General features: G+C 36.7%; 1 protein-coding gene across 3 annotated transcripts in view; it reads right to left on the bottom strand.

Moving 5' to 3' along the window:
- The window catches only part of IQCH (IQ motif containing H), a 257,001-nt gene that overhangs the window by 194,481 nt on the left and 34,625 nt on the right, over positions 1–27,895 (bottom strand). For 2 of the 3 annotated variants that reach the window (XM_050795929.1, XM_050795930.1), the window contains exon 5: positions 9,619–9,735. In XM_050795929.1, the coding sequence (XP_050651886.1) occupies positions 9,619–9,735 (117 nt within the window). Of the gene's footprint in view, positions 1–6,850; positions 7,252–9,618; positions 9,736–27,895 lie in introns of those variants that run through there. The other variant, XM_050795932.1, reaches the window with a different exon arrangement.

The following is a 27,895-nucleotide window of genomic DNA, read 5'->3' as shown; positions in this document are numbered from 1 at the left end:
TCTGCCTTAAGCCCTGCCTTTTATCATCCTGACTGAAAATCACACAACTGGATTTCAGGGGCCCATTCAAGGCCATCCATCAACTGGCCTCCACAGCCAACAACATCTTTTGGTTTCTACAACTTCATTAGGCAAAGCTCTAAGCCATCCTCCATTACCCTCACTATTCTCTACCTCGGCCTGTGCTTGTATTGCTTCTGGTACTTAAAATGTACACCACCTCTCCTTTAGTCTTGCCCATCAGTTCCTCTAAGGCCTATCTTAAGGCTTGCCTCCATCCAATTACATTGATCCTTGAGAGACTGGTGGTTCCACAAGGAACCAAATGAGCATTAATCTGGGAGTCACATAACCAGGACTGTGGCCCTGATGATGATTCTGAAGTAGCCAATTTATCTTTTCAGTATGTAGATGAAGAATTTGTCTTTAGAGACTAAGTGGTATACCTATGTTAACTTGGTTCACAGCACCAGAATTGAGAGCAGGATTGAAAACCCAAGTCCTCTGATTCTCCATCTATGGCTCTTTCTACTAAAGCATGCATGGTTGTTTTCAGACCATGACGCCTTAGTTGCCAACCATAAACTGATTTATTATTCAAGCTGTTGTGGAAGATAGAGATGGAAGTAAAAAGATTATATAATCTTTTTATATAAATAATCAATTATATAAATCTGTTATTTTCAGGTCATATTGCCCAAACTTTATAGCCTAATGAGAGGAATCTCTTCTAAGTAAGTATCTTCTGGGTTTACTTTACACATTCTGTAGTGTAATTCAGAGGCTACGCTTTTAAAGAAAGTGTAGGGTGAATCAATCTAGTCTATGGGCACTTACTTCTATTCTACCAAGGAGGTTCTAAAAGGCTAGGAATGTATACTTGAATTCAAGTACAGTTTAAGGTACAATGGGTTAGAATACTGGAGAACACAGCAATAGTATTTATTCATCTCAAGAACCTCTCAGTAGATAATTAACCTGGACCATGATAAAAAAACAATCCTATTAGTCCCATTTTTCTTGTGGCTAATGCTATAACACTACTTGCTGTAGTATTTTTCCTTTGCTTCATTTTAAACAGAATGCTTACTATATTACTGCAGGCATTACCACTTTTGTAGCTGCTCCATTTTCCTCCTTGCAATAGAAAAGCAACAGTAATTAGGCAAAAGCATAAATTTTATATTTTTACTCAAGAAGGTGTAATTCTTATAAAAATCTGGGCTGGTATTGTAGACATTATCCACTTTTTCGTAGTTTTTCCGCACTACCAACTAAGAGATGTGGATATTTCAGCCATAAAGGATACAGGGTTTTTAGGATATGTCTCTGTTCTGATGCATACTTTGTCCCACACTGGATTTTTGTGTGAAAGAAAAGATGTATCACAGTTCTACTTTTGGGACATCATGAACCCCTTTGTCAGTCTGGTGAAGCCTACGAACCCCTTCTCAGAATAATCTTTTATAAATGGATTAAATAAAATACATGGGAACCTATTATACTGAAATGCAGTTCTACCCATGGACCCCTGTACCCTAAACCTGTCATAGGTGTGACACAGGTCCCTCTGTCTACCTAATTTTTGGCTTTTCAAAGTGGAATTAATTTTGAGGTTAGAAACACTATCCCTCAGTATGTAGTCAAACAAATACTCCAGTCCAAGGCCCAAGTCATAAAGTGAAAAGGCACAAAGTAAAAAGTATATCATAAGGGAGCAGGCCTAGTCCTGTTAGCAGGTGGCTGCCGACCTGAAATGATTTCAGAGCAGTGCAAAGGCTCTCTTCCTGGATTCCCCCAAATCCCTCTTCTCTCTGTCCACTCATGCTTGAAATCCCTTAATAGAGCCTAACTCCTTTGTTTTAATTAAGTAGCGGATTTGCTCTTGTTAAAAAATAAATACCCATAGGAGAGGTAATACTTGATGCCAAAGATTTGCAAATTTATTTTCTGCAGTAGAACAAATTTTTCAAATGCAACCTTAAATAGAATGCTGATATATAAGTAAATGCAAATTTTATAAGAATTTAGTATAATTGCATATGTCAAAACAAATATAAATAATATAATTGCATATAGTATTATGTACTTATATGTATATAATTATTACTTAAATATAGTATGTGCTTACATTATATATTTATTATATAAATATTTATATTATATATTTATTATATATGTATTTATATTATATATTTCTGATTATAGCAATATAAACCAATCCTGGAAACAATGAGGCTGTTTTGATGAAGACAAATTATGAAATCAAGAGTTATAAATAACTACAGTCTTACATCTATCACAGAATGCAATGTATTTATATATTTTATTTTGCCTGCACAAGATGTGGAAAATCCAGATGTGAATAAGCAATTTCAAAAAGCTAACAATTTGTTATGGCAGTTATAATCTCAGAATTTAGTTCAATTAAAATGATCCAGAAACTTTAAAATAGTAGAAATTTTTTGTTTCAAAACAGAGTCACTAACAATGTCTACCAATTGCTTACGTTCCTTGATAATTAAGGATTAGTTGTTAAGTAGTCAATTGGGGGATACTTGACAAATAGATTCCATAATTAATTTGAATCCTGACTCCGCTTGCTTACTATACAACCTCAGGCAAGTAGCTTAATCTTAGTCTCAGTTTTCTTATCTATAAAATGGTTATAAAAATGGCACCTGCTTAGAGGTATAAGGGTTAAATAAGATAGTATACATAAAACAATATGTTAAATAAGATAGTATACATAAAACAATGTGTCCAGCAAACTTAATAAATGCTACTATAATTAAAGGGCTAAATTACCAAAAATATTTTTCAAATGTGTCATGTAACATTTTAGGATGTTCTATCATATCCCATTTAAATTTCTTTTCAGGTATCTCACCACCCTTCTCTTTCAGACAGTCTCTGAGTTTCAAAGAAATCTAATTTTGTTTTGCATGTTGAGTCCAAATTTTGACATTATGCTTCATTGTTGACTTTTATCTGCAGTTGTAAACAGAGTAACATTGCAACCTTGCACTGTCAAAGACTGTATAGCTCATTTCAAATCATGTAAGAACCAACCCAAACTTAAATCGAGCAGTGAAACAATCTGTGATGCTATATTATCATGATGTGGCTATATTACTGTAATTGTACAGTTGACTATTATGCTGTGCCAAAAGTATGCATCAGAGAACTTGCCTGGCTTTTAATTGATAGTAGCACGCATGTGTTCTAATACTAGTACCAATTAATGTTTACTGAATGATTACCAGGAGTCAGGCACTGCTTTACGACCTTCACACATATTAGCTTATTTAATCTTTGCTTATTTATTTGTATGATTCTTATAGGAGTGTATATGAGCAGATCTGAATTTCAAAATATGACTAGTACAAAGTTACACCCTATCTAATAAAAAACACCTTTATGGGAAATTCAAATGTACACACACACACTCAGAGTAAGCCTGAAAGTACAAATTAACCCACGGACGATCAAATGATCGAATGCATTAAAATTTGGCATCAATTGAAATATGTAGGTATTGTTCTTTATTATACTTAAAATGCTTAAATATTTATCATTAAAAATGAAATACAAATTAAATGCTGAGAACCCCTCTGAAACTCACTGGAGTTCTCTAACAATTTGAAAATGAACATTAAATCCTATTACTCACTTACACTAGGATGTAAAAAGAGCCAAATCAGATTCTTTTCTAAAAGCATAAGTGTGAAGAAGGAAATGAGAGATTTTTAGTACTAATTCATTTTTAAGGAAGGTAAGAACCTTATTAGGTACCCATTATGTGCCAGCAATGTTAATATATTATCTGTATTCTCCATAGCACCCTTATTTAGTAGGCATCATTATCCTGACTTGACAAAACAGGGAACTCAGGATCTGAAATGTAATTTGCTTACCTAGGGTTCAGTAACTGCAAAACAGCAGATAGGACCCAAACTCTGATCCATCTCAGCTCCAAGCCCCTCCCAGCACACCAGATTGCCTCTCCATCTTGCTTCCCCCCATTCATAAAACAGAAAAATGAGAATGAGTGAGACAGAGTAACCTGCTCTTGGAAACACTAGTTAGTGGCAAGGCTGCAACAAGAGTCCAGTAGTACTGGCATTTCACTAGGTAAATCTTATCAGATGGCCCATGGAGGGGGTATCCTGTGCAACTAGGCCTACTAGGAGCCAGCAAAATCATTACTTCACTTCAAAACTCAACATCAGTCTATAGAACTTCAGAGCAGAGACTAGACAGAGGAGGGGACAAATCAGTCCTGTCCTTAGTACCTATTATGTGTAAAATAGTGCTTGGTAAAGGGGAGGATTTGAAAAACAGACAAACAGAACAGACAACAAGGTTCCTGTCCTCATATCTGTGTGGCAAAGAAAGCATAATCATGTAAAATATTAAATAGTATCCCTGGAGGAGACCTCAGCAATATTCTGGTTCCCTCCCTGGACCCCTACAATAATGTGTTTTAAATGACAGTATAAAACAATGGCACAATACAATATATGAGACTCACCAATAGTAATAACTAATATTTTTCAGAACACTTCTTTGTACCAGGACCTTTGTTAAGTGCTTTGAATTATCTCATTAAAAACTCAATACAATCCTATGGGAGAGATACATTTATTATGGACATTTTACATGAGGAAAGGGAGACTGTTTCTGGGAGATCCCAGTCTAGTAAGGATTCACACCAGGCAGTCTGACCCAGAATCACTATTTTGAGAGCTAAAAAGTGGTTTCAGTTCAGCACGGGGTTGGTTTGGGAATGCATGCAGGATCTTGGCAGAGAAGCTCAAGAAACATACCACTGTAAAGAAATTAAAATAACTCGGCCGGGCGCGGTGGCTCAAGCCTGTAATCCCAGCACTTTGGGAGGCGGAGACGGGCAGATCACAAGGTCAGGAGATTGAGACCATCCTGGCTAACGCGGTGAAACCCCGTCTCTACTAAAAAAAAATACAAAAAACTAGCTGGGCGGGGTGGCGGGCACCTGTAGTCCCAGCTACTCAGGAGGCTGAGGCAGGAGAATGGCGTGAACCCGGGAGGCAGAGCTTGCAGTGAGCTGAGATTGCGCCACTGCACTCCAGCCCGGGCGACAGAGCGAGACTCGGTCTCAAAAATAAATAAATAAATAAAAAAGAAATTAAAAGAACTCACTACTGTTAGATTTTTTTTCTGAATGTTATCTGACAAGGCTATAGCCTCTCATTGCCTCTCCCTGCCCCCAGAGCAATGGGCTTTAGTGAGACAGCCATCCACCAGCCAACATTCCATGGCTTTCCTCAGCTTTCCCGTCACTCCAAACCAATGCAGAATAGAAATTCTAAACAGCAACAACATACAAAGGCAATACACCACCACCTCCACCACCACCACCACCATCACTGCCATATTGGTGGAATACATTTTGTAGGCTGTGAATCAGGAAGGACATGAAAAGTCATTCCTTTGTTGAAAACTCTTTATCTAAGCAACCTGAAGAGAAAGCTCTCTTAAAATGATGGGAGTGGGATGTTGTGCATGCCACCACAGTCCTTGGGTAATGACTGTATGTCATAAATAGGATATGGCATTTCAGAATGTCTTTAAAGCTATTTCCTTTTGTTCAACTAATTTAATTTACCAAATGCTCCTGGGAAAAGGGAGGGGGGCCAAGATGCTGACTCCACATTTCCTGAAAAATCAACATTTTCTTTTTAAACTGCTCTCAAAGAAATTGCATCTGATTGTTGTCTGCTGGCTCCCTCAAACTCTACCTCTGTCAAAATTCTGCCCCAGCAGGTGTGAGAAAGAATAGATGCAGAACTTGAGTGAATACCCACATCTGTTTTTGGAAAAAGAGAACAGAAGCAGCACAGAAGGAAGTAAAAGAGATAATTGCTGGCTTGAACTACAATACATTTTACTTGTGGGCAGAGGGCCAGCTTACAGCAGGCGGAACATGCAGGCCCATCTTATTGGAATTCAGGGGTGGGCCTCCACTCTTGTCCGGAGACAGCTGTAAACCAGCAGCCCATAGCATCACAATCAGGCACTGAGTTTTGTCAAGGAATGCTGATACGTACAGCAGCAGCTTTGTCTGCCTCAACTGCACCCCTGCCTGGTGAAATGACAGTCAATCTCTGATTCCAGATGACAAGAACTGGATAAAAACTTAAAACAAATGGCGACCTTTCAAAAGATTAATTTGTTTACCAACAAAATGTTCCCTCTTTGTCATCTGAGATGGGGGTGACCTTCACTTTCCCATATCTAGCCTGAAAGGATGCTGACTATAGTCATCTGTTAAGTTAACTCCATCTCAGCAATTATTCCCTTTTTTTATTTTTAGTGACAAGAAGGGTTTATTAATTCACTCTGCTTCTTGTTATGGTTTATAAATGCAACAAGCTCATTCTGAATTACTGCAGTGTAACATCAATTTGTTTAAATCTAATTCTGCTACCGTTGCCAAATTATGTTGTGACTGTAATTGTGGCCATATGCATGGGCTTAAAACACAATCATGTTCTGAAATCGCCCTTCTTTCTCCACTCCCACCCCCTGCCCCCACCCCTTACTTCTGGTGCTTCTTCTAATCATTTGACATTAACACAATTGCCTCACTTTCTATCACTTTATCATTTCAGAAATGAATATGCTTTCAGTGAGAGAGAGATTACTATGTACACCCCAAGTGAAACAGTAAAGAATGAAACTATGATTTGTGAAGTGTGGTTGCTACCCAACTAAGTTAGTGGAAAACACTGCATAACATATGACTCATAAAATCTAGAAATCATAATAGTATTAAATTCAACCTCATGAATAAATAAAAGATCCTAAGTTTACATTGCATTATATATTTATTTATTTGGAAAGTGGGACCAAAGAACTGGTATAATTCTACAGCAACTCATATCTTGCCAAAAAGAAAAATGTTTTTATGATTCTTTTCTAGGTCATAACAGTTATAATCAGAGTTATTTGTGCAGCAATTCAAAGCAATGTTTGGTTTGGCTATTTTGTTATGCATTCATAATCGTTCTTTTAAAATTCATGTTAACAGATACATGTTTCAAGCCTTTTAAGAAACACTTTTTATTTAAAAGAAATAAATCAAAGTCAAATTTTCTGTAGATCTCTTAATGTGTTATATTATAAACTCTAACTGGAACTAGATGTCAGTGAGGAAATGTGAACAGTACCAGGGATTTCTTCTTGTTTCCACATACCTTTGAGGACCTACTAGAAAAAATGTTAGAAGGCTGTTTGTTACTATTTGTCAGACTGAAGATATTGAAAAAACCACCAGTGAGTCTCACTTTTAACACGTTTTTGGTAAATTGATTTTACATAACAGAGTCACAGGATATACAATTTTCAAGATAGTTTTGCAATATGAGTATGTGTGTGTGGCAGGGGTTATATGTGTTTTCAATGCACTAAAATCCTTGCATCAGCCTCTTATTATCAGGAGGAATACACCACTTCCTAAGATTGAGAAGATACCAGCTTCTGGGAACAAATAATGGAAAGTGGCTACATATTCACATTCGCTCTGTCAAAAATGTCTAAGGTTATTTACAGGCTTTTGACAAGCTGATCAAGTTTCATAAGAAGTAAGGAAACACATGGCCCTCGGCAGCCAAATAATAATCCCCTTCGAGTGTTTAGTTCTAAAATGATTAGCTTTGATGATGCGTTTCTAATTAACTATACATCACAATGCTAGACACATTACTCTAGTTTGGGTTAGTGCTTTTGAAATGATTTTTATAAGTGGTAAATCACAACTGCATTTATCCCCAAATGCTTTATATGACTGTTTAAAACCAAATACCTGAACAAACTTCTTTCACAGTGCTTTTTGCACAATGCTTCTGTTTTGTAAATCCAAAATGAAAATACTGTTTTTCAGTTAGTACTACCATACAACTATATCAACACAAAATGATAACTATTTGATCAAAAGGCTGACAGTTTGAAAAAAATATACATAATGTACATCCAATTTTAAGTTGCTCTGGTGTAGATATTTATGGCATCAAGTTTGACAGAAAAAGGAGATTTAATACAGTAAATGAACATCTATTAGCTGTATGTCATAAAAGGCAAAGTGCTTTCCCAAATTCTCTTTGCTCAAAGTATATAGATACAACATCCAAGGCATTCATTCTATTTGGAAATTGGAAAAATATATAATTAATGACTAAGAATCTGTCCCAAGTTTTGGATATAATTTTGAAATCTCTATTTACTTAAGTCTGAATCTTCATTCAGATTCATAAAGCAAAGCATAATCCTTTTTAAATCTAGAGGTATGCCTTTTAAAACTCCAGTACTCATCAGAAAAAGTTCGCATGAAACACAACAGTTGCCTCAGGCTACAAAGCCTCAGTACTCCTCCAGCTAAGCCAATATTAATTCTAGATTGAAGAGGAAAACCAACAACAACAAAAGAGAAATCTGCTTCTGTCTGTGTTGCCAGAGAAATAATATTTGTATTTCAAGAGCTTTGGGCTCATGGGAAGCAGATAAAAACCCTTTCACATTATTCACAGTGACATTTTAAATAAAGTTTCAGCAGGAATAAAAATATCTAACTTTCCGGTTATTTCTTAGGCTATACAAGTATTTGTAAGATAAAGTGCTCTTAAACCAAACCTGTTAGAATAACATAAAGCACATATAAAGAAACTGAAAATACATTTCAGGGTTACATGAATGAAGTAGGCAGTTGAAAATGTCTATGTAGGAAATTTGGAAGATTAATCTAAGAGACTATTATGCTAGTTAGAAATGGCTTTGCAATTTAATTCTAACATTAATCTTGCTTTTAGTTTTGATTTCACCAAGTCATACATTTAAGAGCTTTTGAGAGAAGCCAAAGGTTAAAAATATATTTACAAAAATAGAGATGTTACCTCAGTAATTGTTTTCAGTGTTAGAAATGATCTCAAATTAAATAATTTCCCAGTTAAAATGAAGCACTACTCTTAATTCTCCTAAGAAAACTCCACAACATGGAAAGAGTACAATCCTTGCTTTAGGACAAGGTAGCATCTAGTCAATGGCAAAAATGGGCGTCAACTCTGAGATCTCTTACTGCAAATCTACATTTGATTCTTTTTCCCTCTCATTATTTTGCTGACATAAAGGATTAGTCCCTGCTTACCTCAGCTTTAGAATAATATTCTCAAATATTTGTACATTATGAGAGTATATACAAGTGAAGAGGATTCTGTGCTGTTGTTTTATTTTGATTTTTCTAGTGCTAAGCCTACTATCAAAGAAATGCAATATTTAAAATTTCTCTATTAATTCTTTTTGCTGGTATATTATTTCCTCATTAAAATTATGGTACTAGATTATTTAGGAATATCAAATAAAATAGAGAAATCTGAATGAGCTACAAATAAGTCTTTAAAATAGGCGTACATTTTCTTAATCATTGCTAATTACAAACAGAATGAGAGCCACTCCATCTCCAAAAAATTCCAAAGACAAAAGGATCACAATCTTTACTTAATATCTACATTACATCTTACACTACTAATAAATGACTTTTATTTCTTAAAAAATAAGAGCTCATTAAAACAACTCATTACTTACACATGCTTTTCTCTGATTAATATATGGTAAACTGATTCCATAGTTCGCATTTACAGCAGCTCTGTGGTGGATGTTTTCAGGATCCTGCATGATTTTTACATTCAACCCTATCTTTCGCTGAAACAAAGAAACAATGAAACTTTCATGCTGGATGAACAAAAATGCTTACTAACATTTTATATCCTCAAAGGAGTTTAAAGTTCTTTGGAAATAATTATTTTAATGAAATTCTCACTGGAAAAAAATATATTTGGATCTTTTATTTAGGCTGCTAATCAGTCCCTTTTATTCACAGAAAAGGAACTTTCTATAGGTTTTCCTCCGTATATCCCATTGCTCCCACAAATACATCCTCAGACACATTTTCTCAAAAATAACGCTGGAAGCCAACCAAGGTGGGCAAAGGACTAGATAGAATACCTGGTCTTAATTTATTTTTAGCTTTCCAGGTCAAGGATTTTGCCAATGAAATCTATACCACAAATACACAGGCAGAGGGCTCCCTTGGTCTGTTAATGTGGCCACTTTCCTCTAGGGACATTTACAGGTAAATCTCAATTTGGGCCTGGTAAATTTACAACAAATTTATCTACTCCTTCACAGAGATTCTGTTATCTGCAAGAATAATTTATGCTTTCATTAGGAAAAAAAAAAAAAAAAGCCTCTTGTTTGAACCACTTATTCCTCATTTTAAATAATTCAAATTAGTTATCATTGACATGCTTAAAAATAAACCATGAGAGTGGGCCACATAGTGGTGGTGGGAAGGGGCACTAGATAGTTGTCAGGACCCCTAGGTGCCAGCTCTCCTCTCTACTGCTCTGTGTGACCTTGGGTCAGTCACTTCACCTCTATGGAAGTCAGTTTCTTTATTCGCAAAATGCATGTTAGACTTGATGGTCTCTTGAGGAACCATGCCCGAGCTTTGGGATTCTATGATTTTAGGCTAAAAGATAATTTCGCACGTAGGGAATATGGTATTATTAATAATTTCTAGTCTTTTGTGATTTTAAAAATTGTAATACAATGCATATACCATAAAATTCACCCCTTTAAAGTGTACAATTCAGTGGTTTTCAGTATATTCCTACAACCATCGCCGCTATCTAATTCCAGAACATGTGCATCACTCCAAAATGAGACCTCATACCCATTAGCAATTGCTCCCCATTCCCTCCTCCCACTAGTTCCAGGCAACCAGTAATCTACTTTGTGTCTCTACTGATGTATATCTATTCTGGACATTTCATAAAAATGGAGTCAAAATATGTAGGTTTGTAGGCTTTGTAACTTTTTTAAAAGGAGGTTAGAAGTACCGTGAGCAACTTAACTGTTTTCCCTTCAATTAAGTGTCTTAGTTTTGAGGGTGATCTGATGCAGTTGTTAAAATGGTTGTAGGAATCAGACAGATTTGTTCATGATCCAGCTATTTCTTTGACATAAGCATTCATAAAGGGTCTGTGCCTAAGGTCAAAGTGAAGAAGAAGGCTACAAAAATATCTACAGAATGTATGCTAGATAAGCATAGATATGTCTAGGTAAGGTCTTTCTTAACAGATATTCTAAATCTTCCTTTTACTTTTTAATAGCATGTTTGTTGTTGTTGTTTTGAGATGGAATCTTGCTCTGTCACCCAGGCTGTAGTGCAGGGACACAATCTCCGTTCACTGCAACCTCCGCCTCCCAGGTTCAAGTGATTCTCCTGCCTCAGCCTCCTGAGTAGCTGCGATTACAGGTACATGCTACCACACCTGGCTAATTTTTGTATTTTTAGTAGGGACAGGGTTTCACCATGTTGGTCAGGCTGGTCTCGAACTCCTGACCTCATGATCCACCTGCCTGAGCCTCCCAAAGTGCTGGGATTACAGGTGTGAGCCACCGTACCCGACCAATAGCATTTCTTAAACCAAATCTCCAAATAACTGTCCTCAACTGTCTACTTTATTTAATCTGGGCAAGAATACAGGATTCAAACAAGGCATGTCTATTTCCTTCTCCTTGAGGTACATGTGGTCACAAAAGTAATGTCATACCTAATTATAAATGGCTTTTCTTCTGTGGGTAACACTCACAGCACTACTCCAGGGTTTTTGCATGGAAGCAGATTGCCTCTTCTATTGAAATTAATACCTGAACATAATATTTTCCTTCTTAAACGTTCAGAATAATTGCTATTCTACCAAGGATTGGGAAATTGCTAATATGTATTATATTGACTGGATCTGGGTTTTTGTAATTAGGGTATTTTTAAAATGTGTGTATTCTGGATACAGAATTGATGGTAATAGCTTCATCTATCATGTCTAAGCTGTTAGAACTTTTTAATTATGGGATTATTTGCTCAGTGGGCCATAGCAGTTTTCTTAGTTTTATCATGCTCCATCAAGTTTGTGTGGTTATAGGTCTGGTATAGGGAGGAAATGGCCAAATACAGAATCACTGTTAAAACTGGCCTTAAAATCCTGTAGTGTTCTGCTTATTGTTAAATTCTGTAGCACTAGACATAGTTATTTCTGAAAAGAAATCAGTATGTAAATAGAAATCCAACAGAAATGATAGATGTACTATCAATTCTTTATTGTTAGGTTCTAAAGCAATGACTTGAGGTTAAAAGATAATTTAAAAATAGTAATGTTCTCATATTTACTATTTTGGTACCAATGCTTGTGTATACCAAAAGAGTAATACGTAGCACACATGATTTAATTGCTCTTTTCAAAAACACTTAAAAGGCATCTATGTTTAAAGAATATTAACATAATAATACGAGCATAGTGGCTCATTCCTGTAATCCCAGCACTTTGGGAGGCCGAGGTGGGTGGATCATTTGAGGCCAGGAGTTCGAGACCAGTCTGGCCAACATGGTGAAACCCGTTTCTACTAAAAATTAGCCAGGCATGGTGGCGGGCACCTGTAGTCCCAGCTACTTGAGAGGCTGAGGCATGAGAATTGCTTGAACCCAGGAGGTGGAGGTTGCAGTGAGTTGGGATCATGCCCTGCACTCTAGCCTGGGCAACAGAGTGAGGCTCAGTCTCAAAAAAAAAAAAAAAAAAAATTAACATAACAAATATTTCACTGAAATTCACTACCAAATACATTCAAAACCTAAATTTGTCTTACAAACCATCTATTGTGATATATGGGAAAATACTTACAAACATATGCTGTATTATGAGACCCAATAATAAGGTTTTCAAGAAAATCAATTATAGACTTCAAAAACAAAAATAAAATTAATCATTCCATTAAGCAGGAAAGTATGCTCTGGAAGATGATCATTTTTTACCAACAGTAAGATAAATATCAGAAATAATTTCAGAAAATTTTAGTAAATTGGTCAAGAAAAGATATCAATGTATGTAATCTATCTTGAGTCACTAAACAATCTAAACTTTGTATTCTCTCCTTTTGATGGTAATTACAAGCAGATATATCAAATGTGACTCTCATTCTGACTTTGGTTTGTAAGAACAAAAGTTATTATCAGAGCCAATTACTGTTTTACCTACATGGCTGCACAGAAGCAGGGAGCTCAATTTTCATCTCATCAGTGATTTTGTGGTATTTATTTTATTACTATGCCCACAAAGCTATATAAGAAGGAAATAGCTTACGCTATTAAAACTAGGGTTGGAATATAGGAGGCTAAGGTTTCTTTTAGAAGAACTTCTGAATTAAAAACACTAGGCAGCATGTAATGCCAGCTCCCCAGACATGGGTAGACCATAAAATGACACACATCTGAGCAGTAGATCCCACACAGAGTAATCAAAATTGAAATGCTTCACAAACAAAGTTGAGAGAGGCTATTTACTAAGTTACAGTATTATCAACAGTGTTTGCTGCAAGTAATGTCTTCTAAAGTGGATATTGCTTAATATCATATTCCCACTGGTTAAAGACAGCTGCTGTTTAGTCTCAGAAGCAGAGAAAAGAAAAATACAAAGAATTTAGTCACCTTTAACACTCATTCTTTCAATCACTGTCTCATGTAATACAAAGAACAATAGACGTCAAGTCCTGATTTGAGCTGCGTGATCTAGATTTCTCATTTGTAAAACTGGGTAGTAACACTTAGCTTCATAGGGTTGTTTATGAAGTTCAAATGACTAATGTACGGTTAAGTATCTTATAAATTATAAAGTACTATTCTGGAGCCAATGTGAAAGAGGCTCCCACTGGCCCCAAAATAACGATTACAATGGATTGAAACACTTCAAACATATAAAAATCCATGAGTTCTTAATAATATTCTCTTCCCCTCAAAAACCTAGTTGATAAAATTGATAAATTAACCTAAAAATTGATAAATAAAAGAAGTAATTAAGCAAAAAGTAAGTAATTAAAACTGGTTTTCAGAGTCACCAAAGAGTTGCTAAAGAAAACTTCCTCACAGAGGCTAAAAAAATGCAAAGGAATGATAGAATTCTAAAAATCACTACTTTGTAATTCCTAATGAAATAATGTATTAAAGCAAATATCAATGGTTGCTAATATCATTAAGTGAAAGGTTGCAGAGAATTTTATAAAAGACAAATAAAATTTTAAAAGACATTATAAAATTTTATAAAAGACAAATTCAGCTGATAATTCTCATTGATCAGTCTTGATATTATTAAAAGACAAAAAAAGAAATTGCCTCTTGTTATGCTATAAAAGAAAATACACAGGCACTGGGTATAGCACCATTGTACAATAAGAAGTAGTCCTGCCAAAAAGACAGAATCTGAATACAATCAAGCTTCTAGATAAAACTACCAACTTACAAGAGATACTAGGGACAGAGGAACATGTAAAATGGCACCACGGGATTGCAATCAGATAAATCCAGACTGTGAGAACCTATATGACAAATGACCTGGTTTCTTCAACAAATAATTGACATTAAAATTTTTTTATTTTTCATTTTTGTGGATACATAGTAGGTATATATATTTATGGGGTATATGAGCTATTTTGATACAAGCATATAATGAGTAATTACATCAGGATAAACAGCCATCACCTCAAGCATTTATCCTTTCTCTGTATTACAAACAATCCAGTTATACACTTTTATTTTTAAATGTACAATAAATTGTTGAGTATAACAGAGTGACCAGCCAGTGTCACCTTCTTTTGATATACTAGATCTTATTCATTCTATTTAACTATATTTTTGTGCTCATTAACTATCCTCACTTCTCCCCAAGCCCCACACTACACTTCCCAGCCTCTGGTAACCGTCCTTCTACTCTCTATCTCAGTGAATTCAATTGTTTTAATTTTTAGCTCCCACAAATAAGTGAGAACATGTGAATCCTGCCCTTCTATGCCTGGCTTATTTCACTTAACATAATGATCTCCAGTTCTATCCATGTTGTTGCAAATGACAGGATCTCATTCTTTTTTTTTTTTTTTTTTTTTTTTTTGGCTGAATATATTCCATTGTGTGTAAGTGCCACATTTTCTTTATCTATTCATCTGTTGACGGACACTTAGGTTGCTTCCAAATCTTGGCTAGCGGGAATAGTGCTACAATAAACATGGGAGTGCAGATATCTCTTTGATACACTGATTTCCTTTCTTTTGGAAATGGGATTGTTGGATCATATGGGAGCTTTATTCTTAGTTTGCTGTTGTTGCTGTTTGAGACAGATTATTGCTCTGTCACCCAGCCTGGAGTACAGTGGCACAATCTCTGCTTACTGCAACCTCTGCCTCCCGGGTTCAAGTGATTCTTGTGCCTCAGTCTCCCAAGTAGCTGAGATTACAGGCATGCACCACCACACCCAGCTAATTATTGTATTTTTTAGTAGAGATAGGGTTTCATCATATTGGCCAGGCTGGTCTTGAATTCCTGGCCTCAAATGATCCGCCCACCTCAGACTCCCAAAGTGCTGGAATTACAGGAGTAAGACACCACGCCCAGCCTATTTTTAGTTTTTTGAGGAACTTCCAAACCAGTTCTCTATAGTGGTTCTATTAATTTACATTCCTACCAACAGTGTAGGAGGTTTCTGTTTTCTCCACATACTTGCCAGGATTTGTTATTGCCTGTCCTTAGATAAAAGTCATTTTACTGGGGAAGATAATATCTCATTGTAGTTTTAATTTGCCTTTCTCTGATGATCAGTGATGCTAAGCCACCTGTTTGTCATTTGTATGTCTTATTTTGAGAAATGCCAATTCAGATCTTTTTTTTTTGACCAAGTCTCACTCTGTCGCCCAGGCTAGGAGTGCAAGTGGCATGATCTCAGCTCACTGCAACCTCCACCTCCCAGGTTCAAGCAGTTCTCCTGCCGCAGCCTCCCAAGTAGCTGGGATTAAAAGCTACGACATCACGCCTGGCTAAATTTTGTATTTTTAGTAGAGACGGGGTTTCACCATATTAGCCAGGCTGGTCTGGAACTCCTGACCTCAGATGATCTGCCTGCCTTGGCCTCCCAAAGTGCTGGGATTACAGGTATGAGCCACCATGCCCAGCCTCTTTTGCCCATTTTAAAATCAGATTATTAGATTTTTTTCTCCTAGAGTTGCTTGAGCTCCTGATATATTCTGGTTATTAATTCCTTGTCAGATTAGTAGTTTGCAAATATTTTCTCCCATTCTGTGGGTTGTCTCTTTGTTGATGGTTTCTTTTTGCTGTGCAGAAGCTTTTTAACTTGATGTGATCCCATTTGTCCATTTTTGCTTTGTTTGCCTGTGCTTGTAGGGTATTACTCAAGAAATCTTTAAATGACATGTTTTAAACGAGGGAAACTGTTTAGATAAAATGAAATACAATTATAATGTGTGGACCTTGTTTGCATCCTGATTCATGCAAACAACAGTAGAATGACAATTTAAAGACAATTGGGGAAAATTGCACATGGACTGGGAATTATACAATATTCGTGAACTGTTGTTAAGTTTTTGGCATGATGGAGGGAAAGATGGACAAGGATGTTTGCAAGAGAGAGACTATGGTGCTGAACCATTGAATCAGTTAGAAGAGATTTAGATTATATACCAGAAAACGCTAATGGGGTCTATTCTCACTAGTTACAGGTGATAATGGTTATTTTTAAAAATCTTTACCAAATAACATATGATAAAGTGAAATGATATAATGTCTGGGACTTACTTTCAAAGACTTTGCCAAAAATAGTAGAGGGAATAGATGAAATTAGAATGGAAAAATTATGTTAACTGTAAAAGCTGAGAGATGGTTATATGGATTTTTTCTTCTATTCAAAAATACATTTTCTTAATAAAGTGTCAACCAAAATTAAGGTGTAATTAAAATGTAATGATTCATTATTTTATTATTAATTCTTTATTTTATTTATTAATTATTTTATTATTAACTCTAACACTCTATGCTCTATTACCTCCCCTCTTATCTCCCTGTTAAGGCTAGAAGGATCAACAAAGTAGAAGCCCTCCACAATCATAGCATCACTTAACTCCATGCTGCTTCTAAATAGCCCAGCTGCTGCCTAACTGCCTCAGGTTCACAAAACCTAAAGGCTTACCTACTTCTATTGAGATGTGGCCTTCCCGTTTTCTCTTTCCTACAGGAGTTGAACTAGAGAATAAGAGAAGGGTTAGGGGAGAGAGCTAACATTTTTTCAGGTCCCATTTTGTGGCATGCACCAGAACAGGTGGGTGTGGTCATATTCAACTGATTTTAGGATTTTAGTCCTAAAAATAACAATAGGAAGTATATGATATTGTCACTACTTTGCCAATGAGGATAATTGGTTAAGTGACTTCTCAAGGTCACACAATCCAGAAGTGAGGAGACAGGATTTGATTTACATCTCTGAATCCAAAGCCTTATTTCATCACAACATACTGCCACATTATAAAGAAGTGTTAGGTGATGCACTCTTGATTCAACTTCCTATCATCCTATCAGATCCTTTACCCACTCTACTCCCCACAGGCACTGCATGGTCCATGCTTCACTGATTATTACATAGACCTCCTTAATAGTCCCTTACATGGGTCTCTTTACCTCCAGTCCAACTTCTGCATGATGGCCCGCCCTTAATCACTGAATCGAATATGTCTCTCACCTTTAAAATCCTCCACCAGTTTCCCTTAGGGTGGCGTAGTCTGAACCATTCCTACTTTCCAGCCCCTACTCCTGCCATTCCTTCCTGACAAGTCTGTGCACTTTTCATGCTGAATGACCAATGCCCACACACAACACGCTCTCTCCACCTCTGCAAGTGAGCATGCTGTTCCTTCTTCTGGGAATGTCTTCTTCTTCCCTCTTCAGTGTCTTCTGATCACACTTTTATTCAAACTTGAATTTCAGTCAGGCCCAAATTACTCTGGGAGGTCTCCTCCAACCTCTATCTCTCCTTCTTTAATTCCAACAAAATTCATTCATTCATTCAGACACTTCTTGAGAGCCTAGTAGGTGTTAGAAACAGGAAAGATGAAGTCCCTGACCATGTGGATCTTACATTCTTGAAGGTATGTGAGGAATCAGACAATAAGCACATAAACAGATATAAAATTAATTTCAGATTGCCCTAAATGCTCTAAATAAAATACACTAGGATAATGGGACAGAGAATAAGAGAAAACTACCTTAGATATTATGGTCAAGAACAGCCTCTATGAGGAGACAACAATTAGACTAAGACCAGAGTGATGAAACTGAGCTAGTTAAGCAAAGATCTCTAAATGACTGAGGAGTGAGAAACTGATGATTCGTGAAAGGAAATAACTGTAGAAACTAAGGCCTTAATAAGAGGCTGGCCTTAATAGGAGAGGGACACTTCCATTATGATTAGAGAGAAGGCACAGAAAGTACATCTCGACCTAGAAAGGCTGATGTATTTGGTTAGGATTCATTTGTCTATATGTGACTAAAAACTGGAAGAATATCGTTTAAATAGGACAGAATTCAGTCTTCTCATGTACCTGAAGTCCAGAGGTAGGTTGTTCAGGGTTGATTTGGAAGTCATAAAATTGTTAGGGATCAGACCCCTTCTAGCTCAGTACTCTTCTATCCCAATATGTGGACCTACTCTTCCTGTCTAAGATGGCTGCTAGATAGAGTTCCAACATCATAGATTCATCCCACGTAGCAAAAGAGAGGAGGGAGAAGAAAAGGATCAAAGGGCACAAGCCAGTTCTATCTTTTTAAAACATTTCCTGAAAGCTACCCATAATATTCCCCCTTACATTTCATTAGCCAGTACTTGCCTATATAGCTATAATCAACTGCAAAGGAAGCTGGAAAATATGGTTTTTACATGGGACAGCCATATTTCTAGCTAAAAAGATCAAGGGCGTTATGACAAAGAAAGAGGGAGAGGAATACTGGAGATACTAGCAGACTCTGACACAAAAAATGAGGTAGGTGAGTATGAAGGGAGATCATCAGCTGAAAGTAAGGGGAGACAAGGGTGCTAGAGGTATGAAGAGAGAGGAGAAAGTTTAAAATAGCCATCTCAAGGGATGAGAAACTGATTTTGCTATAGAAACGTGCTAGCACATATAGGCTGAATTTAGTGCCCACCAGAAATTTGGGGTCATAAAATTAAAGTCAGACCACTAAGCACCATTGTGAGATGTACTACAGCTATATTTAGCTTCTCAGATGCAAACACAGAGCAGTTCGTTAGGTTTAACCAGACTTGTGTTTTGTCTCCCAGGCATGATGGAGGGAAAGATGGACAAGGACGTTTGCAAAAGAGAGACCATGGTGTTGAACCACTGAATCAGTCAGAAGAGATCTGACATTACAAAACAAAAAACCCTTCTGGGGTCTATTCTCACATGGCAGAGGTAGTCAATTGCTAGCATTAGTTCAGCTGCTCAGAGAAGCCATTGGGGGCCCAGTTCCTTTCTCTCTTTCTGCTCTACAATCATCAGGGTGTTGCCTTTGGTCCATGCTTATCATCCCATGGTTGCAAGATGATTGCTGCAGCTCCAGATGTCATATCTGTGTTTAAGGAAGGAAGAAAGGAGAAAGGGAAATAGGGGCAAAGGAACATGCCAGCTGTGACTATCCCCGTTATTAGAAAAGCAAAATATTCCCTGGAACCAACCCCCAGTAGACTGCTGCTCGGTACTAACTGGACAGAACTGGGACACGTGGAAATATTTTGCTTTAACGAAGGCTCAGAAATGAGGAATCTTATTCCTTATGACATATTGCCACCCTAAGTAAAATCAGTTCTGTTAGTAATATAGGTGAGGAAATAGATATTCGGCAGAGAACTAACAATTTCTGCCACAACCATGGCATCTAATCTAGCTGAGAAGGAAAAGACAATAAGATAAAAGTGATAAATAGTGAAATAATGAGAGGTCAATGGGTTGAAGGTCCTCATAGTGTTGAAGAATTGTTGGAAGAACATACTATATGTGAGCTGGAAGTCTAGGATGCAGAGGTCATACTGCTGTGCTTGAAAAAGATTTTCAACATGATGCACTTAATGGTTACTTCAAAGCCCAGGCATTAGGCATACCCTCTGGCTCTACAAGAGCATGTTTTCCAAAACTTTATTATAGCATTCACTACTCTGTCTGTAGGGGACCTTTCAAATTGCAAGTAATATTCTCTAGTGTAAGCCTCCAATAACTTTTGCTCTCACGTGGTAATATCCAAAGTCTCACAATGGTCTACAAGATCTGGCCCCTCCTACTTTTTCCACTTCACTCTCCCTTGCACCCTCCTCTTCTTTGCTACTCACACTCATAATTTAGGGTCTTCTGTCTAGATGCATGTCCTCCAAGGAGGCACGTGACTTGCTCCTTCAGAGCCATCAAATATGTGCTTACATGTCACCTTACAAGTTAGACCATCCCAGTGCTCCCTATGTTCCTTTCCCAACTTTTCTCTCACCAACTAACGTGCTATTCACTCTGGCCCTCCATATCCATGGGTTCTGCATCCATGGATTCAATCAACAGTGAATTCAAAATATTTTTTAAAAAATGTATCTGTACCAAACATATATAGACTCTTTTTCTTGTCATTATTTTCTAAACAATAGAGTATAAAAACTATTTACATAGCATTTACATGGTATTAAGTATTATAAATAATCTAGAGATTATTTAAAGTGTACAGGAGGATGTGCATAGGCTATATGCAAATATTACACTATTTTATATCAGGGTTTGGAGCACACACAGATTTTAGTATTCAAGGGAGATCATGGAACCAATCCCCCATGAATAGTGAGGGACAACTGGATGTTTACTTTTCAAATTGTTTTTTGTTTTCCTAATGACTACTCAACCCCAATTAGAATGTAAGCTCCATGAGAGCAGAGAAATTTGGCTGATGCCTAAAATAGGGCCCAACATGTATTAGGTACATAACAGAGGTTGATTAGTACTTATCAACAAATAAGAACAATAACTAACACTTATACAGCACTCACTATACAACAGATACTACTGTTAAACTGATTTTGCAGATGAGGAATTGAGGCATGGAGAGGTTAAGTGACTTGCCCAAGTATAGCTAGTAAGTGATAGAGCCAGGATGTTAACCCACAGTTCTAACCACTATGTTGTCATCTAAGAGCCTACTCCAGGCTAGACACTGTTTAGACACTGGTTACAGCAATGAACTAAACAGAGTCCCTCTGCTTTAGAAATAAAATAATCAGATGCAATGGATAACAGATCCAGGATTGGATAAGAGAGGAGTAAAAGTCATTTGGGAAATAACTTGGGCAATCTAAATATGAACTGGAAATTTATTATATTCAAGAATTATTGTTGATTTTATTAGGTGAGATAAAGATACTGTGAGTGAAAGAGAAACAGTTCATTTTTGAAGATTCATGTTAAAAGCATTAAGGAGTGAAATTGTCATTAGGTTTTTATTTTATTTTAAAACACATCAATAAAAATAGATGAAGCAAAAATGGTAAAGGTTAACAACTGCTCAATCTAAGTGATGGAGAAGTGGTTATTTATGTTATTTTTTCGTATTGTTTTAGTCTGTTTGGGCTGCTATAATGAAGCCTGGGAGCTGGCTTACCCCTGTAATCCCAGCATTTTGGGAGGCCAAGGCAGGAGGATCACTTGAGCACAGAAGTTAGAGACCAACCTGGGCAACATAGCAAAACCTTGCTGCTACTAAAAATTTAAAAATTAGCCAGGTGTGGTGGCATGCACCTCTAGTCCCAGTCTCAGCTACTTGGGAGGCTGAGGCAGGAGGACTGCTTGAGTCCGGGAGATTGCGGCTGTATGATAAGCCATGATTGTATACTGCATTCTAGCTGGGGCAACAGAGCAGTACCCTGTCTCAAAAAAAGAGTCTAGATGGTTTACAGACAACAACATTTATTTCTTACAGTTCTGGAGGCTGGGAAGTTCAGGATCAAGACACTGGCAGATTCAGTGTTTGGTGAGGGTCTGCTTCCTGGTTCATAGATGGCCATCTTTTCACTGTGTCTGCACATGGAAGAGGGGCCAAGGAAGCTCCCTAGGGCCTCTTTTATAAGACCACTAATCCCCCTCATGAGGGCTTCACTCTCATGAGTTAAGCACTTCCCAAAGTCCATACCTCAAAATGCCATCACACTGTGCATTAGGATTTATTTAATAACATGAATTTTGGGGACATACACACACATTCAGTCTATAGAAGGTATATTTGAATATTTTCATATAAAAAGGGTTTTTAGAAGCCATGGAAAAGGAAACAAATCCTTTCAAAAAGTTGCTGCTCTTATGAAGCTTACATTCTAATGAGAGGGCAGAACTCACAGTGGATCCTTGTAGGCATTCTCTTCTCTCCAATGTATTCTATACAATCCAACTTGCCATCTCATCAGCAAAATTTTTACCCTGATAGAGGTATAACTTACAGCGAAAATTTGTGAAGGAACCCTTGCCTGCTCTGACATTTTCAGTTTTTGATCTTTTACCATATTATGCCTCATAATGTCAAAAATTCTCAAAACTTTAGTTTGGGTGAAATTTTGAAAATTGCCTTTCTTAATGAGATCAAAATTCACAAAATTAAAGATTCTTCCCAGGTTAGACACAAATGTATATTGCTATATCATACTAGAGCACAATATTTTTTTTAATGTTTGATTGTTAAGGCATGCATTTTAAGGAACTTGGGGTGAGCTGGTGTTTATCCTGGGTAGAATCAGATGACTGTTGAAGTCCTTTCAAAATGTGAGATTCCAGGAGATTCTAGTATTAGGTTAATAATCATAATAATACCCCAAACTGAGTACTTTCCCGTGTGCCAGGTATTGTGCTATTTGGGCAACTCTGCATTTATTCCAATTTTTGGAACCTGTCTTTTAGACTGCCTATATCATATTCTTTGGAATGGCTTTACCTTTTACTTTTGTCCGGAATTATTCTGAGTTTCATCAGTAAACAAGGTAGGTATCCAAGCTGAACAATAGGTATTGTCTAGAATGAGACAGTTACAACACAGTGATAGTATGTCCCTTCCCTAGTGGTTGGTCTTGCATGAATAATGATTGTGTGTCTGTCTTCTGCAGTGTTTTCCAGAGTGGATTCTATGAACATTGCGAGAGAGATAGCTCTTCTTGTGCAGAAAATCCTATGGACTATAGAAAGTTGAGTGTCCTTGGCCCACTAAAGGCCAGCAGTGCTCCAAAAACATTGTAACAACCCCAGAAATCTCTCTGCATTTCCCAAGGCTCCCAAGGAGGACCACTATACTACATTCCATATGGAAAGGGATCATGCTGTATTGTATATCTTTGCATTCCAGAGCTGGGCACAGTGAATTGCACAAATTTAACACTCAAAGTTTGTTGAGTAATCTGAATTGTCTCACAAACTGCCTTCACAATTTAATTGCCTTCAAAATTACAAAATAAAATCTCCAAGAATGCTTTCAACACTGAAATTATTAGGCTAAGGGTAAAGCCTTGTATGATATGTGCTGTATTTCTCCTATTCAAAAAAATGTGTTTTCAAGTTTTAACATTTCTGAGATCAGCCTTTCTTACATGTGATGTCAAAAGAATCTTGCCAGTCACTACCCACAGGAGTAAGCTGTGATGCAATTGTGCAACTCAGACTAGCCATGAATAAGCATATGTTCATACCATCATCACCACAATAGAATTTTGTGCCCTAGAAGTACCACAGGTGCTTAAAATTTAAGTTACACCAGTATTTCTGATTTTTGTTTAAAACATCTTTTAAAAGATTACATTTTGATGCAGCATTAAAATAAAAAAGTTATTATAGATGCAGAAATTATGTCATAAACCAGCATAGCAAATCTCATGGACTCTAGGATTTTCAAAGCTATGGAGAACTGGTGTCACCAGTTTATATAATCATTCAGGTACTGAACAGCTCTGACAGAAGCCTTCCACTGATTTTCAGGAGAAGGTGTTTAACTTTCAGGGCTGGGAATTAAGTTAAGGAAAATATGAAATTATGAGTTGGACCAAATAAGACAATGAAAAGAAACCCTATTATATTTCGTTATGCCCCAGAATTATATTACCAGTTGAAAGAAGACAAAAGATTCACTTCACAAGTCAGAGTTGTTAAAAAAACAGTCTGTCATCATGATGCTGCATGTGATGTCAAACGGGCAAAAGTGATTTGGAAGAACCTTTAGACTGTGAATAAAAAGGCTTAGACTCAAACTTTGTCACATGAAAGTTTGTGTAATATACATTATTGTTTGGTTTTTAAAATTATGCTTTTAAACCTGAAAATCTCTTATTGATTTGTGATACGGAAATTTCAACTACATTACTCATCATTTTCATTTGATGTTCTCTTTGAGAGATCCCATCTTCTCTGACTTGTACCGCCCCTAAATGTTGATAAGAGCAAATCTATAGCTTATTCTCAGATATTTCTTCTGACCTCCATACTACATGTAGGTACATTCAGCTGCCTGTTAGGCATTTCCTCTTGGAAGGGTCCACAAGCATCTCAGATTCAACACTGTATGAAACTGAATTTATCTTATTTGCCTACTCCAATCATCATCTCAACATATCTGCTCCTTCTCCTATGTCTCCCATCTCAACGAATGGTGTAACTACCACCCAGTCTCCAAGCTAGATACTTGTGGGTTATCACTGACTCTCTCGTTCTCTTTTTAATCCCCCAATCATCAAGTCGTGTTAGTTCTACCACTAATCATGGTCTTTTTTTCTTTATGCCCATGATCACTGCAATAATTCAGACCTTCATCATCTCTCACCTGGACTGCCACAAATTGGATGATGAAGTTCCCAGAGTCTACCTCCTACTTCAATGTCTTTTTCCATACTGCTGACAAAACGATCTTTTCAAATCACTATTATGATCACGTCATTCTCTAATTCGCTATTTAAAAGTTATAACTAGTTCTCTTTGTCACTAATGTAAATTCAAGCTCTTTCGCATGATATAATCTTAGCAAGCTGCATCATTATCTAGCTCTCCCTTATCTCTTCTTCAACCTCATCTCTTGATTGTCCTCAAACAATACTGTCTACATTTTAACCACAAGGAACTCATTGGGTTCCCCCCAAATAAGCCATACTCTTGTTTATGGCCATGTATTTGCATATTTCCTCCACTGTGAGCACCTTTCCTCTCCGATCCTAGCTGGCTGAGACTCAGCCCAGGCATCATTGCCTTTGTAAAGTCTCTCCCATCCCTGACCAAGTTTGCATAAGCCCACCCTTTCTCTTTGATTCTGTAGCCCACAGTGCTTCTCTCTGTCTCAGATGATGTTTATTTGTCTATCTCCCTCAACATATTCTCAAAGACAAGTCCTCTAGTGCTCAGAAGAGTGCCTAACTTAGTTATCAATAAGAACTTTGAATGTAAATGGACTAAACTCTCCAATCAAAAGACATAGAGTGGCTGAATGGACAAAAACAAGACCCAATGATAAGTTGCCTACAAGAAATGCATTTTACCTATAAAGACACACATAGACTAAAAATAAAAGAATGGAAAAAATAAAAGATATTCCATGCAAATGGAAACCAAAAAAGAGCAGGAGTAGCTATACCAGACAAAATAGATTTCAAGACAAAAACTATAAGAAGAGACAAACGTCACTATATAATGATAAATGGGTTAATTCAGCAAAAAGATGTAACAACTGGAAATATATATATATATATATATATACACACACGCACCCAATACTGGATCATCGAAATACATAAAGCAAATGGTATTAGAACTAAAAAGAAAAAAAGACCCAAATACAGTAAGAGCTGGAGACTTCAACACCCTACTTTTGGCATTAAACAGATCTTCCAGACAGAAAAATCAACAAAGGAACATCAGATTTGATCTGCACTACAGATCAAACGGACCTAATAGATATTTACAGAATATTTCATCCAATGGCTGCAGAAGGCTCTATGTGCAGATCAGCACATGGATCATTCTCAAGGATAGCCCAAATGTTAGGTCACAAAAGAGGTCTTAAAACATTCAAAATAAATTGAAATAATATCAAGCTTTTTCTCTGACCACAATAGAATAAAACTAGAGATCAATAACAAAAACAATTTTGGAAACTACGTAAATACATGGAAAGTAAATAATATGCTCCTGAATGACCAGTGGGTCAATGAAGAAATTAAGAAAACTGAAAAATTTCTTGAAACACAAGATAATGGAAACACAACAACATACCAAAACCTGTGGAATACAGTGAAGGCAATGCTAAGAGGGAAGTTTATAGCTAGCTATAAGCAACTACATGCAGAAAAAGGAAAACTTCAAATAAATAACCTAATAATGCATCTTAAAGAACTAGAAAATCAAGAGAAAGCCAAACCCAAAATTAGCAGAAGAAAAGAAATAATAAAGATCAGAGCAGAAATAAATGAAATAAAGTACAAAAGATCAATGAAACAAAAAATTGTTTTGAAAAGATAAATTGACAAACCTTTAACCAGACTAAGAAAAAAAAGAAGACCCAAATAAATAAAATCAGATGAAAAAGGAACTAATACAATCAATACTGCAGAAATTCGAAAGATCATTAATGGCTACTATGAGGAATTATTTGCCAATAAATTGGAAAATTCAGAAGAAATGTATAAATTCCTAGACATATATACCCTACTATGTCTGAACCATGAAGAAATCCAAAATCTAAACAAACCAATAACAAGTAGTGAGACTAAACCCATAATAAAACATCTTCCAGCAAAGAAAAGGCCAGCACCCGATGACCTCACTGTTGAATTCTACCATATATTTAAAAAAGAACTAATACCAATTCTACTCAAACCATTTCAATAAACAGAAGAAGAGGAAATACTTCCAAACTCATTCTACAAGGCCAGTATTACCCTGATACCAAAGCCAGACCAAACACATTAAAAAGAGAAAAAACTATGGCCAATATCCCTGATGAATATTGATGCAAAAATCTCAAAAAAAAAAAAAAAAAAAAAAAAAACTAGCAAATTGAATTCAACAACACATTAAGAAGATAATTCATCATGACCAGTGGGATTTACCCCAGAAATGGAAGGAGGGTTCAACATATGCAAATCAATCAATGTAATACCTCGTATCAACAGAATAGAGGACAAAACCATATGATCATTTCAACTGGTGCTGAAAATTATCTGATAAAATTCAACATCCCTTCACAAGAAAAACCTTCCGGAAAGTGGGGATAGAAGGAACATATTTCAACATAATAAAAGTCATATATAGGCCGGGCGCAGTGACTCACACCTGTAATCCCAGCACTTTGGGAGACCAAGGTGGGCGGATCATTTGAGGTCAGGAGTTTGAGACCAGCCTGACCAACATGGTGAAACCCCCTCTCTACTAAAAATACAAAAAAAATTAGCCAGGTATGGTGGCCTGCATCTGTAATCCCAGCTACTTGGGAGGCTGAGACAGGAGAATCACTTGAACCCGGGAAGCAGAGATGACAGTGAGCCCAAATTGCACCACTGCACTCCAGCCTGGGTGACAGAACAAGACTCCATCTCAATAAATAAATAAACAACTAACTAAATAAATAAAAGCCATATATGACAGACCCACAGCTAGTATCATACTGAATGGGGAAAAACTGAAAGCCTTTCTCCGAAGTTTGGGAACATGACAAGGATGCCCACTTTCACCACTGTTATTCAACATAGAATGTAATGTGAAGTCCTGGCTAGAGCAATCAGAAAAGAGAAAGAAATAAAGGGCATCCAAATTGGAAAGGAAGAAGTCAAATTATCCTTGTTTGCAGGTGATGTGATCTTATATTTAGAAAAACCTAAAGACTCCACCAAAAACCTATTAGAACTAATAAACATGTTCAATAAAGTTGCAGGATTCA

Source organism: Macaca thibetana, chromosome 7 (genome assembly GCF_024542745.1).
Source record: "Macaca thibetana thibetana isolate TM-01 chromosome 7, ASM2454274v1, whole genome shotgun sequence".
NCBI lineage: Eukaryota > Metazoa > Chordata > Mammalia > Primates > Cercopithecidae > Macaca > Macaca thibetana.
The sequence above is the reverse complement of the archived record's forward strand: the minus strand, read 5'-3'. Positions and strand labels throughout refer to the sequence as shown.